The 13,887-nt window shown below is 43.7% G+C and overlaps 1 protein-coding gene across 1 annotated transcript in view; it reads left to right on the top strand.

The window, feature by feature from the left end:
- The window catches only part of Smarcc1 (SWI/SNF related, matrix associated, actin dependent regulator of chromatin subfamily c member 1), a 175,053-nt gene that overhangs the window by 144,492 nt on the left and 16,674 nt on the right, over nt 1–13,887 (top strand). Inside the window, exons 25-26 of the mRNA XM_023700647.1 lie at nt 1,100–1,234; nt 12,549–12,810. Of these exons, the coding sequence (XP_023556415.1) occupies nt 1,100–1,234; nt 12,549–12,810 (397 nt within the window). The remainder of the gene's footprint in view (nt 1–1,099; nt 1,235–12,548; nt 12,811–13,887) is intronic.

Below are 13,887 nucleotides of genomic sequence, written 5' to 3'. Positions count from 1 at the left end.
AGTGAAGGGTTAAAGAGGCAAACACTATCATAAATACTGTAAAACCTCATCAGTATGTTTGTATTGTTTATATTTCTGAGTCTTCCTACAGATGGGTCACCAAAGCTTAAATATATAAAACTGCATTTCCCCTTTTCAATTGTAAAAAAAAGTAAGGTTCTCATTTAACTGTTACATCTGAGTTCAGCTTCTAAAAGCTCATATTAAACTCCTTCTGTGCGATAGATGAGTAAGTGACACAGCCACTCCATGTCATTTGTTACAAAATTTATTTTATTTTAGTTTTTGTGGAACCAGGGATTGAACTCAGGCCCTTGCATTTGCCAGGCAAGCACCTATTCTACTGAGCCATCTCCCTGCCTCTCATTTGTTATATAGATAGCATGTATAAGCAAGAGGGGCATGGAGGGTCTGAAGCTCCAGTGGAAGGGAGCACAGAGTGATGGTGGGAGTGGTCAGGAAGGGCCAGATGAGCTCTGTAGAAGATAGAACTGACCTTTGTAAGTAATCAGGGTTGGCCTGATACAGATAGTGTGGCACCACCTTCTTTGTCCTGCTTGACTAACACACGGCATGAGTAGGACTTACTGTTAGGCATTGTTCCTGTGTTCGCTTTTGTGGGTTTGGACTCTTCTGCTTCTGGGTGAAGTTCTGTTTTGGCCTTTCATCATATAGTCTGCTTACCACAGAGCAGTGAGAGGCCTCACATCTGGGTGTCTAGGGAGTAGAGGGAGGAAAAGATGATAAAGGGGTGATAGCTGAGGTCTGATTTCCTGTTTGTCCTCCTTGGCCAGGCAGAGTGCTAGCTCACCGTCCCTTCCCTAACAGGCTTCTGGAGGGCAGTTTATGAGAGGAGGGCAATTTCCTTTAGTCCTCTGGAAAGGTCACATTATCCCCAGAAATTCAGTGGCAGTGGTATTTTTAAATTGAAATGTTTAAAAGAAACATACAAAGTGGGCGTCTAAAGGTACATTCGTTTTTGCATAAGTTCCACTTTGAATAGCAACTTCAGCATTTTATGTTTTTAAAGCAATTACTTACCTAAATAATTTGAGTACTCTTTTTTTTTTTTTTAATTTTAAATATTCTTTTGCATTAGCACCTGGCTGCTGTGGAAGAGAGAAAGATAAAGTCTCTGGTAGCCCTGCTGGTTGAGACACAAATGAAGAAACTAGAGATTAAACTTCGACATTTTGAGGAGCTTGAAACTATCATGGACAGAGAAAAAGAAGCTGTAAGTAAGGGGGATTGCATCGTGGTACTTTAACAATTAAAACTATCCCCTGGCTGGAGGTACAGCCTAGCGGCACAGCACCCACATGATATGTCTTTTCCAAAGGATTATCACTCAGTGATTATGAACAAAAGAAACTTTTGTTTTCATTTATTTATTTGTTTTTATGTATTTGGTGCAGGGTCTTACTACTCAGCTCAGACTTGTAGTGATCCTGTTTTCAGCCTCCCCAGCATTGGGATTACAGGCATGTGCCACCATGCCTGGCCTCTGTGGCTAGCTCAGCCCGCCTAGGGAAGGGGCCAACACAACATGGAACCCAGTCCCTGCACTTGCCTAAGTAGGCACTCAGTTCACTGAGCTACCTCACCGGCCTGTGTTTGTTTTAAGGTAGCAAGGACTTTATGTTTATTCAAGGTGGGAAAAGAAATAGGTTCTGCAAAGCGAGTACAGGCCAATTAAAGTAGGAAAAGAAATACACTGCAGGGAGAGAGCAGGCTCCTGAAAGAGCTTAAGAGAGGCCCCAGTGACTACTATTCTCCCCCTCCCCCCAACAGGGGTTGAATTCAGACCCTTGAGCTTATTCTACTGAGCTATCTCCCCGGCTCCTACTATCTTTTTAATACCCCCTTGTGATGTCAGGTGTAGGTTATCCTATCGCTTGATTTTGGGATAGATCAAGGAACTGAAGGTAGCACTTTCTGATTTGTTACCAAGTACTGGGTTTACAAATTCTTTTTCTGGTCATGTATGCTGGGTCTCTGGCAGGTCATACCCACTTGCACAGCCTGCTGACCATGCCCTAATCTCCTGCCTTGTTTTCTGTCTGAGAAATATAAATCCCCGTAATTCTTTCTGGGTAGCTGAGGATGTGGGGGCCTACTCCACATACCTACTTTTCGCTCACAGGAGCCACAGGCCCTACTTACTAGGTATTAATGTTCTCTAACCACCTTGGGATATTATGGCTCACTGACTAGGTTGGAAAAAGTTTAAAAAATAATCTGGAGCAGTACCGGAGTCTTGTTTTCTGAAGAGGAACCTCAGGTTTCCAGAGGTTCACAGGAGTAGCTTTCTTCTTTTGGGTGGTCTTTTTCCTTACACAGTTGAGATGGGGCTGGCTTTATCCCCATGACATCCCAGGTCATCCTGGTGTTCTTTACAGGAGATGGAGATGTCTCTGGACAGGAGCATTTCCAAATGCTTTGAGCCTCTGTCCTCTTTATCTGAGCAGGTGGTAAGGGTTTTGGCTGTCCTAGCCCCTCTCTGAGAGCAGGGACAGTCAGCCCCCCCTTTCCCCAAATGGGGGATTGAACTTAGCCCCTTGCGTTTGCCAGGCAAGCGCTTATTCTACTGAGCCGACTCCCTGGTCGGGACAGTTAGTCTTCCATTGTCACAAGTCATGCGCATTGGCTGCCTGACACATATCAGGGTCAAGGCAGTGGCTTGGTGTACTTGCATTCCCACTGTCTAGTTTCCTTTTATTCAAGGCAAAAACTCTTTGCTTAATTAGCCTTGGGTTTTCCTTTGGATTACTTGGGTGTGCTTAAAGCATTGCCAGTTGCACCAGCCCTAGTTTTGGCCCTTTTTAAAAGTCAATCCCTTTTCATCCTCATCTAGATCCTAGTTGAACACAGAGAAGGCTGTCCAGCAGTTGTATCATAGTGCTTTGGGGTTCAGCAAGTGACCAGGCAAAATTAGACATCTCACCACAGTAGGTCAAAAGCAAGAGTCAAAGTTTGAAAACAGCCAGATGTAGTGCCACATGTCTCTAATCCCAACATTTGGGAGGCCAAGGCAGGAGGATCGTTGTGAGTTCAAGACCAGCCTGGGCTACAAAGTAAGCTCAAGGCCATCCTGAACTGAACAGTAAGAACTTGTCTTAAAAAGACAAAAAAAAAAGGAAAGAAAGAAAAAGAAAAAAAGTTTGAAACCAATCTGCACACCTACCAGGGTCTTCTGAAAATCAGCCTAACCATTCTTTTCATTGTTGAGCATCTGACACTGAAAACAGAACCTGAACTCAGGTAGTCTTCTGTATTCATGCAACTTCTCTAGGGGTAGGGTGAGCCGTAAGTTAGAACAATAAAAAACTTGTCAATAAAGGTCTTCTAGTAAGAACTCTAAGAATAAATTAATCCTTAACAGTGGTGTGTTTGCATTGCTCATTTGTTTCTTAGTGGCCAGTCCAACCAAAGTCCTCTGGCTTATTCTTCCTGAAACCTCCAGTAACTCACCGTAATCTATTTTTTATTCAGTCTCGAGGCCAGCTGGATATGCATTGGGCATTATGACCTCAAACTCCTAGCCTTTAATCCCACTAGTTGGGAGGCTCAGAAGAAAGGATCATGAGTTTGAGGCTAGCATGAGTTATGTCATAAATTTGAGACCAGCCTAGACTTCATGGTAAACCATCTCCAAAGTAAAATACACCTGGGCTCATGTGACCTCACCTTTAGCCTTCTGAGTAACTGGGACTGTAGTTAAGCACTCACATAGCTGGCCATGTTTTTTTTTTTTTTCTTCTTTTTTTAAGTTTTCAAGTCTAACCAGCACATGCAAAATATTTTATGAGATAGTTTCTGAGTAAATGCCACAAATAACGATGGGAAAATACCAAGTTCCCAAGGTACAAGGTTTTTCCACTTGAGTTCGTTGATGGTCTGCCTTCCTTTTCTTATACCATTTAGTATTGGCTTCAGTTATGGCAGAAAAACTCTTTGTACAAGACAGTCCCTAGTCCTGCCCAGTAAACATGAGTAGCTTTACTGCTCTTTAAGAGTTACTACAGTGCTTAGTGACTGAGAACCAAAGGTGCACATTATCATGGGGTTTCTGAATAAGTGAGTCAGAAGTGTAAAAACCCCGAAGGAAAGCCACGACATCTCATATCACCTGAACTTGGAGGCCACATGCCACACTCTGTTATGCTGTCTTAGTCACATAGACCAGGCCAGGTCCTCGAGTGGTTAGAAGGGTGCAGCACGTTGCATTGCTGGAGGTAGTCTTGAAGACTCATCAACCAAAGGATCAAAATGTCCCCATTCCTTTTATGCACAATTAAGACATGACCTGCTCTTTGGCAATAGCAAGCTGTCCTTCATTGCCAAGAAAGCCAGGACTGTTTTACCATGAGGATTTCCATGCACTGTTGTGAGGAGGAAATGAGGGAAACACAGTATGTTCCTGGGGAGCTGTAAGGCCCATAATTAGTGTTTCGTAAGTATGTACACAAGCTAGTGCAACAACTGCCTATGAAGTGTTTAATATTTATAAGCTGCTCTTGGCTTTATGAACATACATTGGGTCACTCACTATACTAAAGCATTTTTATAGATTTCCAAATTTAGTCACCAAAAATTAGGTGAAATCATGAGCAAGAAAGTACTAATTGCTTTGAATGTTCTGTACAGGAATTCAGCAATGGCGCTGTGTGAAAACCTAGGCAGTTCCTCTCTTAGCCCTTGTTGCTGATGCTATTGAGGCTTGGACAGGTGTAGTGTGACCCTCCCATCACACAGGCTATGAATGACAGCCCTCTTTCGAACTCAGTTTTGTGTAGCTCTCTGTATTTATCTAGCACTGTATCTTACACAATATCTAGCTCTTGCTGTCTCATTTTATTTAGCCCTGGGCTATGCAGGCTTCTGTCGATCCTTCTCTTGTGACTCTGTCAGGCGGTTATTTTGGAAAGAACAGGCTAGCGGGTATGTAGCCTCCTAGCTTACCACTTGATGGCCCTGTGCCCACCTCACACTCCTGCTTCATTTTAAAGTGCATTTGTGCTCAGCTTAAGTATTTAGAAATTAAGAATGAGGATATAAACTAGAGCCATGGTCTCAAGTCTGTAATCCCAGCCCTGAAGCTGCGATGGGAGAATTGCAAATTGGAGTCCTAGCCTGGGCATTTTAGTGAGACCCCATCTGAAAAGGTGTGGAATTCAGCCCAGTGCAGAGAGCCTGTGTTTAATCCTGAGTACTGGAGGACAATATGTGTGTGTGTGTGTGTGTGTGTGTGTGTGTGTGTGTGTAAAAGGCTTGAATCTTCCATAGGCATACTGAGTTCAGCTATTATGAGTGTTCAGGAGCCATTATTCATTATCCAAGTTCTTGAGTAGTATAGAGTGTGAAGGAGGAGGGTAGCTATGGAAGTGTCCGTGCCTGTCAAGAGGTGTCATCAACTCCAGGTCTAGGAAGGTGCCCAGCTGGCAGTGTTCTGTGGCACCAAGCTCATGGAACACATAGTCATGGAGCAGGTTTCAGACATGGGTCATACTGGGGATGAGAGCTGTGTGGAGGGAACTGGAGCAGTAGGGCCTTCCCTAAGCCATTCACATTTGAATGGTGTAAAGAAAACCAACCACTTTGAGGTCAGTGAACATTCTCTTCTGGGCTAAGTGCCCTCTGAGTCTCTTTAAGTTCATTTGGCTGGGAGTAGAAATTGAGTGTCTTCTGAAAAGAAGGACGTTTGAGGAAACTGGAAGCTTGAGAGACTTGGACCATGAGCTTAAGAAAGGTAGCAGACAGGTAAGGTATCAGCACATAAAGAGACCAAATACTGTAAGTAACGGGCAGCAGGAGGAGGAGGAGTGCATGTTGTTATGGTCAGCTCAAATTATCAAGAAGAATTTCTGGGGTAAGGCACTGATCTCATAAGAATGGCCCAAATCCTGAAATTCAAAGACAAACAGTGATTGCTTAGGAGGTTGAAGAGCCATCCCCCCCATAATGGCTTTTGCACTAGAGATGATAGCTGAAGTCTTTTGTTCCTTCCTTGAATATTTATGAAGTGGTACATAAAGCCTACTATGCCTTGTTGGAACTTAGGAATAGTGAGTTAAGGAAGTCATAGGTGTTATGTGTTTTGAGTGCGCATGTACACATACATACTCGAGATATAAAATCCATATGTGTGAGCATGCTATTAACTGGGAAGTTGGAGGATCACAGGGGAGGGATATCAGGTTTAAGAGGTGCCATCAGAGTAGCCTTTATAGAGAAACTGACAGTTGGTGGGTGAACAGAAACAGCCACTGCAGAGACCTGGGATGGGAGCCTGACTGATCATCAGGGAATTAGCATGGGGCAGTGATGGTCAGGCTGTGGCGTATGTATTTGTTATAGAGAGCTCTAGAAGGTTCACTATCTCTCACATAGTAGAGTGAGTTGGAGTGTAAATGAGTCAGGGAGTTTGGAAGATAAAGTGAGAGAAATGGGACAACCTCATGGAAGTCTCTGTGAGTTGTGAGGGCTTTGCTTTACTATGATTGAAATGTGGGGCTGCAGTGTTGCTCAGTGCTAGTGCCTGGCTTGGCTTGGTGATGCCCTGGGTTCAATCCCCAGCACCCCCACCCCCACCCAAAAGAAAATAAATGCAGAGTGATTGCTAGGCCTTAGGAACCAGACTGACCTTTGTTAGATCAGTACATCTCCTCAGTGGTACAGAGAACCATACAAGCTGGCAGGGTCAGATGGGGGAGTCCAGTGAGGCTGCTAGCTCTTGGGGTAGTGACTTCCGCCAGGGTTACAGCCATGAAATTGAAGGAAGTGGACAGATTTCAACAGTGGAGCAAAAGGGCCTGGAGAGATGGCTCAGTGGAATAAGTGCTTGCCTGGCAAGCACAGGGACCTGAGTTCAACCCCTGGTTCCGCCAAAAAAAAAAAAAATGTGGAGCAAAGAAAGGTCCTCATAAAGAGGATATAAGTGTTAAAAGATGTGTTGAGTTCTGCAACACACCACAAAAGAAAGAACAAAAAGAGTGAATTTTCTGCTGTTAGGGGAAATACATTTCACTTTGTTTCCTGCATATTTGTAATAACTTTTGTGTGCTGCCTGTCATGTAACTGAACCTGTCCTTAGATGTGCTCTGTTATGTGTAGTAATTGTATTTGAGAGAGCCACCCCAGGGGCAGGTTCAGTTCTGGGGCACAGGGCTAGTGAAGCAAGCTACTGCAGCAAGACCAGGTGCCCAGTCCAAAGATGCTGTGGGGCCCGTGCATGTGTTTCCTACTGGAAGCAGGATGGAAATAGCACCTTGCAGTTGGTTTCTTTTTCTTGGGTATAATAAGGAGTGGATTTATCTGTTTAGGTTTTAGCTTTTTCTGCAGTTAAAAAAAAGTGGCAGAGGAATGCAAGCTGCAAAAGAAACACAACCCCAAGTATATACAAAAGTGTTGTGATCATGTGTAAACACATCTATACACACACTAAAAATGTTTAGGACAACACCAAATTAATAGTGCTTATTCTTAGGAATGAAACCAAGGGGAGGAGACTTTAATTTACGATCCGAAAGAAATTTTTTTCCTGTAGTAGTAGGGATTGATCCAAAGCCTTCTCATTTTAAGATGAATGTCTCCATCACCAATAGCACACACTGAAGAGGAAGGTGATCACTCCTTTAGTTCTGAGGCCAAGTCATTAGAGGCTTTGTGTATACACACAGCGGATATTTCAGTCTTTGGCAGTGTGGATAGATTTTTGTGGTCCTCTCCATCCTTTCCTCTTTCTCTCTCCTCCCTGCTTTATGCAACAGAGGTTGGGAGAAGAGCTTTGTGTGGACTTCAGCTCCATTTGCAGTTGTGTCTGCACTTTGTGTCCTTTTTTTTTTTTTTTTGTGGAACCAGGGATTAAACTCAGGCCCTTGAGCTTGCCAGGGAAGCACTTATTCCACTGAGCCATCTCCCTGCTCTCCCCCCCCACCCCCCTTTGGCGGAACTGGAGATTGAACTCAGGTCCTTGCACTTGCCAGGTAAGTGCTTATTCTACTAAGCTTTCTCCCTGGCCCCTGCACTTTATGTCTTGATGTTGAGAATGTTTTGTGTTCCACTGGGATGCAAGTGCTTTGTCCCCATTCTGCCCTGGCCGACAGGGTTTGAGTGCCCCACAGGCAAATGGGGCTTCAGAGCAAGGTACACAGAGAAGTCTACTGCAAAACTGCCTTCTAGAGGCAGATTAGAGTCTCAAGGAAGGTTAACAGGTTGCTGAGTAATTCACACTGTACCTGTTACTCTTTTAAGACTATTTCATAGTATTACTTTTTATTACAAAAATATGTGTGACTTGTTAAAATTTTCAGAGTAAGCCAGGTACAGTGTTACACACTTATAATCCCAGCTGCTCTGGAAGCTGAGACAGAAAATCAGGAGTTTGAAGCCAAACTGGACAGTTTAAAGACCTTTTAAAACAAAACAAAAACACCTGTGAGGTAGCTCAGTGGTAGAGTGCTTGGCTAGTGAAAATGCTTTGAATTCAATCCCTGGTACTAAGGAAAAAATTCTTTCAGATAGTAAATTAAAGTTTCTTCCCCTTGGTTTCATTCCTAGGGATAATTACTATTAGAACATTTTGGGCAGGGCGGGGAGATGGCTCAGTGGAATAAGCATTTCCCTGGCAAGCTCAAGCCTGAGTTCAATGCGTGGTTCTGCCCCCCACAAAAAAGCAGTGAGAACATTTTCAGTGTGTGTAGATGTGTTTATACATGATCAACACTTTTGTATATACTTGGGGTTGTGTTTCTTTTGCAACTTACTTTTCTCTGCCACTCAGTCTGAGATGATAAACCAAAGGTAATACCTTAGTGACTGCCCTTATGCACACTTACATACAGATGTCAGCAGCTGAGTGCATTTAAATATGCAAAATACTGCCCCATTTTGCCCAATAATTTCTAGTTCGTACTCTTACAGATTGCCACGATAGATGAGGTAAACTGTGCAGCACAAGCCACGCTGTGCCAAGGCCACTCTAAGGAGGGCCTCCTAGAGTCAGCAGGTCACCCTCATCTCGGGACTTGTTGCTCCATGTTGAAGCTTTATCTTAAAAGGGTTTACTGTCAGGCTTAAGTATGTGTGTTAAATTCTTTTTAATTGTTCTAATTACTTTCTTTGAATTACTTTTTAAAATCACCAGTGGGTTGGGGAGATAGCTCTGTGACATAAGCACTGCCTGGCAAGTGCAAGGTTCTGAGTTTGATCCTCAGTACTGCAAAAAAAGGGAAAAAATAAATAAAATACAATCACTGATGAAGCTCAGAAATGAGTAGGGTAAATGGGGTGTGGTAGCATAGGCCTATAATCCCAGCACTTGGGAGGCTGAGGCAGGAGGATCCTTTCTACTTCAAAACCAGCCTGGGCTACAGAGTGAGCACAAGGCCAGCCTGCGCTGCATAGTGAGAACCTGTCTCAAAGACCTTCCCCTGCTCCCACACCAAAAAAACATAGGTCAATAGAGGTTAGTTGAGATTGCATATTACAAGATTGGGCAAGTTTTCTTCCCTTTCCATTGTTCCATTAAACCACCACCCCATGACAGGGTCTTGCTATGTAGCCCAGGCTGGTTTCAAATTTTCAATTTTCCTACTTCAGGCTCCCAAATGTAAGGATTACAGACATGCACCACTACACCCAGTTATCCTCCTATCCTCTTAATAGTAGATTCTAGGGCCAGGGATATTGCTCATTGGCACAGTGCCTGCCTGGTAAGCTCAAGGTCCTGAGTTATATTCCTGGTGCAAAAAAAAAAAAAAAAAAAAAATTATCCTTTGCAAGATGATGAGGTTAGCTCCCAAATAAATGCTTGCATGCTGGAAGAAAAGTCTCCATGGCCAGGTATGGTGGTTGGCACATGTCTGTAATGGCAGCACTTTAGAAGCTGAGACAGAATTGCCACAAGTTGCAGGCCAGCCTGGACTACAGTAAAAAAAAAAAAAAATCTCTAGTAGCAATTCAGCTGCTTTCTAAGGCAGATCTTGACCTTGCTTCCGTAGTTCTTACATAACTACAGTACTTAAGCCAAGTTCTCTAGGCTAGTGATGACTTAACCGGAACATCGATAAGAGGTCCATTTCTGGCAGCCTCCTAAGCCTAACCTCAGCAAATTATCATACAGTTTAAAATTTCCTAGAATGTTATTATGAGAAAGCAAAACCAAGAATATATAGTCAGATGTCTTTAAGTCATTGCCTCTTAAACATTATCTCACTGATTAGTTTTCCTACAGAACTGGACTTCCAGAGAATGCTCACATTGTTTGCATCCTACATCTTCCAGCACCTGGCCAGAATACCCTCCTCCCACCCTCCCTGGAAAATGAAGCACCCACACCAGCATTAGGGGACTCTACCCAGGTGATAGGACTCTACCTCACTCTGTAAGCCAGCTAACCAAAAACCTCAGCCTGTGCTTTTAACAGGTCGTCACCTCCACCTACCTCTTCCTGCACCTGTGTAGGCCTCCTTCCATGCTGCAGTGCACCCCATCTGTCCCAAGGTTTCCCTGCCTGGTGGCCCTGCTGACCAGTAGAGTTTTTCCTTTGGTGCCCCAGTGGCTTCTTCCTAGGCTGGTCTCTGTCATGATCCCAGATTCTCAGGCTTATTCCATCGAGTTTTGCTAATTATAGCATGTAGTATTTATCCACAGAACTGGCTGCTTCTAAAACCTAAAATGTTAACATTTCCTCAGCCAAATAAATGCATAGGAAAAATGCTCCACAGCAGGCATAAAATTTAAGAGCCAAGCGTGTAATTAAAATTTTTCCAACAATCATGTTTTAAAATTTTAAAAAAAGCAAAATAGGTTAATTCAATAGACAAAAAGTTTTTTTCAGATTTTGTCATGTCCTGTATGCTAACAGCATACCTCAGGTGCTCCACAGCTGGCTATTACCATGACTGCTGCATGGGACTGCACAGCACAAGGACAGGTCCCTGAGGCATAGGTCTTATTACTATGGAGATGAGGAGAGAGGACTTCAAAGAAACAGGCCTCTGACTTCCTTGTGCTACAGTTACTGTGCTGCCTACTTTCAAAAATACAGATTTTCGTTTTGCTGTTTTTGTCAGCCTTATGTTAAAGTAAGCTCCATTAGTATAGTTTCTGAATTTCCTGCACATATACATTATTTCTCGTTTAAGCCCCAGATTTAGTTTGAATACTGAGATACTTAAAATACTTGAAGATCATGCACATTTTTATTTAGGCAACTAAAATATTCTGTGAATGTGTCATCCACTATAATTTTGGGTACTTAGAGCTAAGATTTACAGTGATACTGACAAAGTCCTGCATAGAGACATGTATTTTTACAGCCAAGGCCATGTCAGCTCAGGATTCCTCTCTGCTATTGTATTCTAAAATAGGCGGTAACCAGAAAGATGGCATCCAGAAGAGAGCACCTGGGGATGTCAGGTGTACTTGTTAGCCAGCTTCTGACAAACCAATAAAATGACAGGTGGGACTTGTTTTACTAGGGCAATTTGCAGGTAGTCATGGAAAGAGTTTTTACATACTATATCTCAAGGCCTATAGCAGGTAGTTCTCCCAGCTGCTAAGAAGGCTGAAAGAAGATCATTGAAGCCAGGAGTTTTGAAGCTGGGCTATGTAGTAAGACCCTGTATCAAATAAATGAATAAAGACATTTTTTTTTAATTCTGAAAGCCCACCTGAGAGAGGATTACATATATCCTAAGTGGGCCCTGAGAGCAGAAGCTTCACTAGCTAAAAGTTACAAGGAAGGGTCAGCTGGATAGCTCAGTGGATTAAAGCACATGCTTAGGCAGATGCAGGAACTGGTGTTCAGTCCCCTGCGGTGCCGTGCTGTGCCGTGCCAGCCCAGCCCTCAGGGCTTGCTGAGACTGCAACTGAGACTGGGTTTGGTAGCACTCACCCATAATCCCAGCACTTGGGAGGCTGAAAACAGGAGGATCACTATGAGTCCAATCTATGTAGTGAGACCCTGTGTTAAAAATTAAAAAAAATATAAATAAAGTTACAAGGGAAGATAGGTCTTGAATTCAACACAGACAAGACCCTGGTAGCAGTAACACATGTCAGGTAGAATATACTAATCAAGAAAAACTACCTTGGGGCTGGTGAGATGGCTCAGTGGTCTAAAGCACCTACTTAGAACAAGCTAAGCTAAGCAAAGCACAGGGACCGTGGTTCATTCCCCCAGCACCACATGCCAGCCAGCCCCGCCCTCTGGTGGGCTGAACTGGCCACACACACACACACACAATAAATAAATAAATAAATAAATAAATAATTTAAAAGAAAGAAAAACTACCTTTCTGGGTGTGGTGGCACACATCTAATCCCAGTGCTCTGGGGGCTGAGGCAGCCTGAGCTGTTTAGTGGACCCCTGTCTCAGGAAAATAGAAAGAATGCCATTTTGTTCAGTGTAGATGTTGCTGGAGGCCACGTGACTGTATCTGGTGACGTGGAAGGAGTTCAGACACCGATAGGCATCTGTGCTGTGTGTCATCCAGGTCTGAGGTTTCTTGTCCTGTCATTTCCTTTTTTTTGTTTTCTTACAGCTAGAACAGCAGAGGCAGCAGTTGCTTACTGAACGACAGAACTTCCACATGGAGCAGCTAAAATATGCCGAGTTACGTGCCCGGCAGCAAATGGAACAGCAGCAGCACAGCCAGAACCCTGCACAGGCACATCAGCACTCAGGAGGCCCTGGCCTGGCCCCACCTGGAGCAGCCAGCCATCCAGGCATGATGTCCCATCAGCAGCCTCCTCCCTACCCTCTAATGCATCACCAGATGCCACCACCTCACCCAGCCCAGCCAGGTGAGAGGATTGTGGCCATCATGACACAGGCTAGCAGAGCCATGACCCTCACAGGTTGTGGCTCTGTGCAGCACTCCTTTGTCTGGTAAATCAGGAGAGGTAGATTTGGTTCTAGTGGCACATGAAGTCTGCCATGTTCCTTGTCTGTAGTTCTCCCGGCTGGGTGCTTTCTCCTTGGGCTAGTTAGCCTCTGAGTGAAAGAGTACTACTGGGAGCTCTCAGGATCCAGATGCAACAGTCATCATCTTTCTGCTATTTTAACTTTTGGTATAGAAATCTTCAACTGTAGACAAAAGCAGAGAGCAGAGTATAATACCCCTCGTATTGTTGCAGAGCTTCAGAGTGAGGGTCTCCCACCGCCACCTTCGCTTTCTTCCTTTGTGGTGCTAATGATGAACTCAAGGCCCTGGCCTTCATACACAAGGCTTCTAGAGCTACTCCCCAGCCTGCAGCATTGTTACTGAATGTGTTTATCTGTTCCTCTTCACTTTGAGGAGGGACCAGGTCTCAGAAGGTACTGTTATCCAGTAAAATCTTACTCATTAATGTACCTGTTATCATGGTTACCAAATAGGAGTAACCGAGTAACCGCAATTCCTGATATCATGAAACATTTTGAATACATGGTTTGAAACAGGATTTCAAATAAGATTCATCTGTTAGATTTATGTTTCATTAGTCTCTTAATGTACAATAATCTGTCTTCTTTCTTCAGTGCCAGTTTTGTGTTGAAGAAATAAGGATTTTCTGCACTATTGTCATGTGTGATCTCATGTTCAGGATGTGCAGTATTATCACTGTCCTTCCTCTTTCCTGTGTATGGAGCTTTTCTCAGGTTTAGGTCACACTTTGGGGACAGGTATTTTCATGATGACATAGGCCTCTTTTTATCTCTAATGCATTGCTGCTGCCCAGTTTTTGTTTTCTGTGTTTGTTTTTTTTAGTATTAAGAAGTTAGGGCTATGGGCCGGGGAGATAACTCAGTGGAATAAGCACTTGCCTGGCAAGCGCAAGGGCCTGAATTCAATCCCCGGTTCCACCCAAAAAAAAGAAGTTAGGGCTGGTGAGATGGCTCAG

Source organism: Octodon degus, unplaced genomic scaffold, assembly GCF_000260255.1.
Source record: "Octodon degus isolate 3935 unplaced genomic scaffold, OctDeg1.0 scaffold00126, whole genome shotgun sequence".
Lineage (NCBI taxonomy): Eukaryota > Metazoa > Chordata > Mammalia > Rodentia > Octodontidae > Octodon > Octodon degus.
The sequence above is the reverse complement of the archived record's forward strand: the minus strand, read 5'-3'. Positions and strand labels throughout refer to the sequence as shown.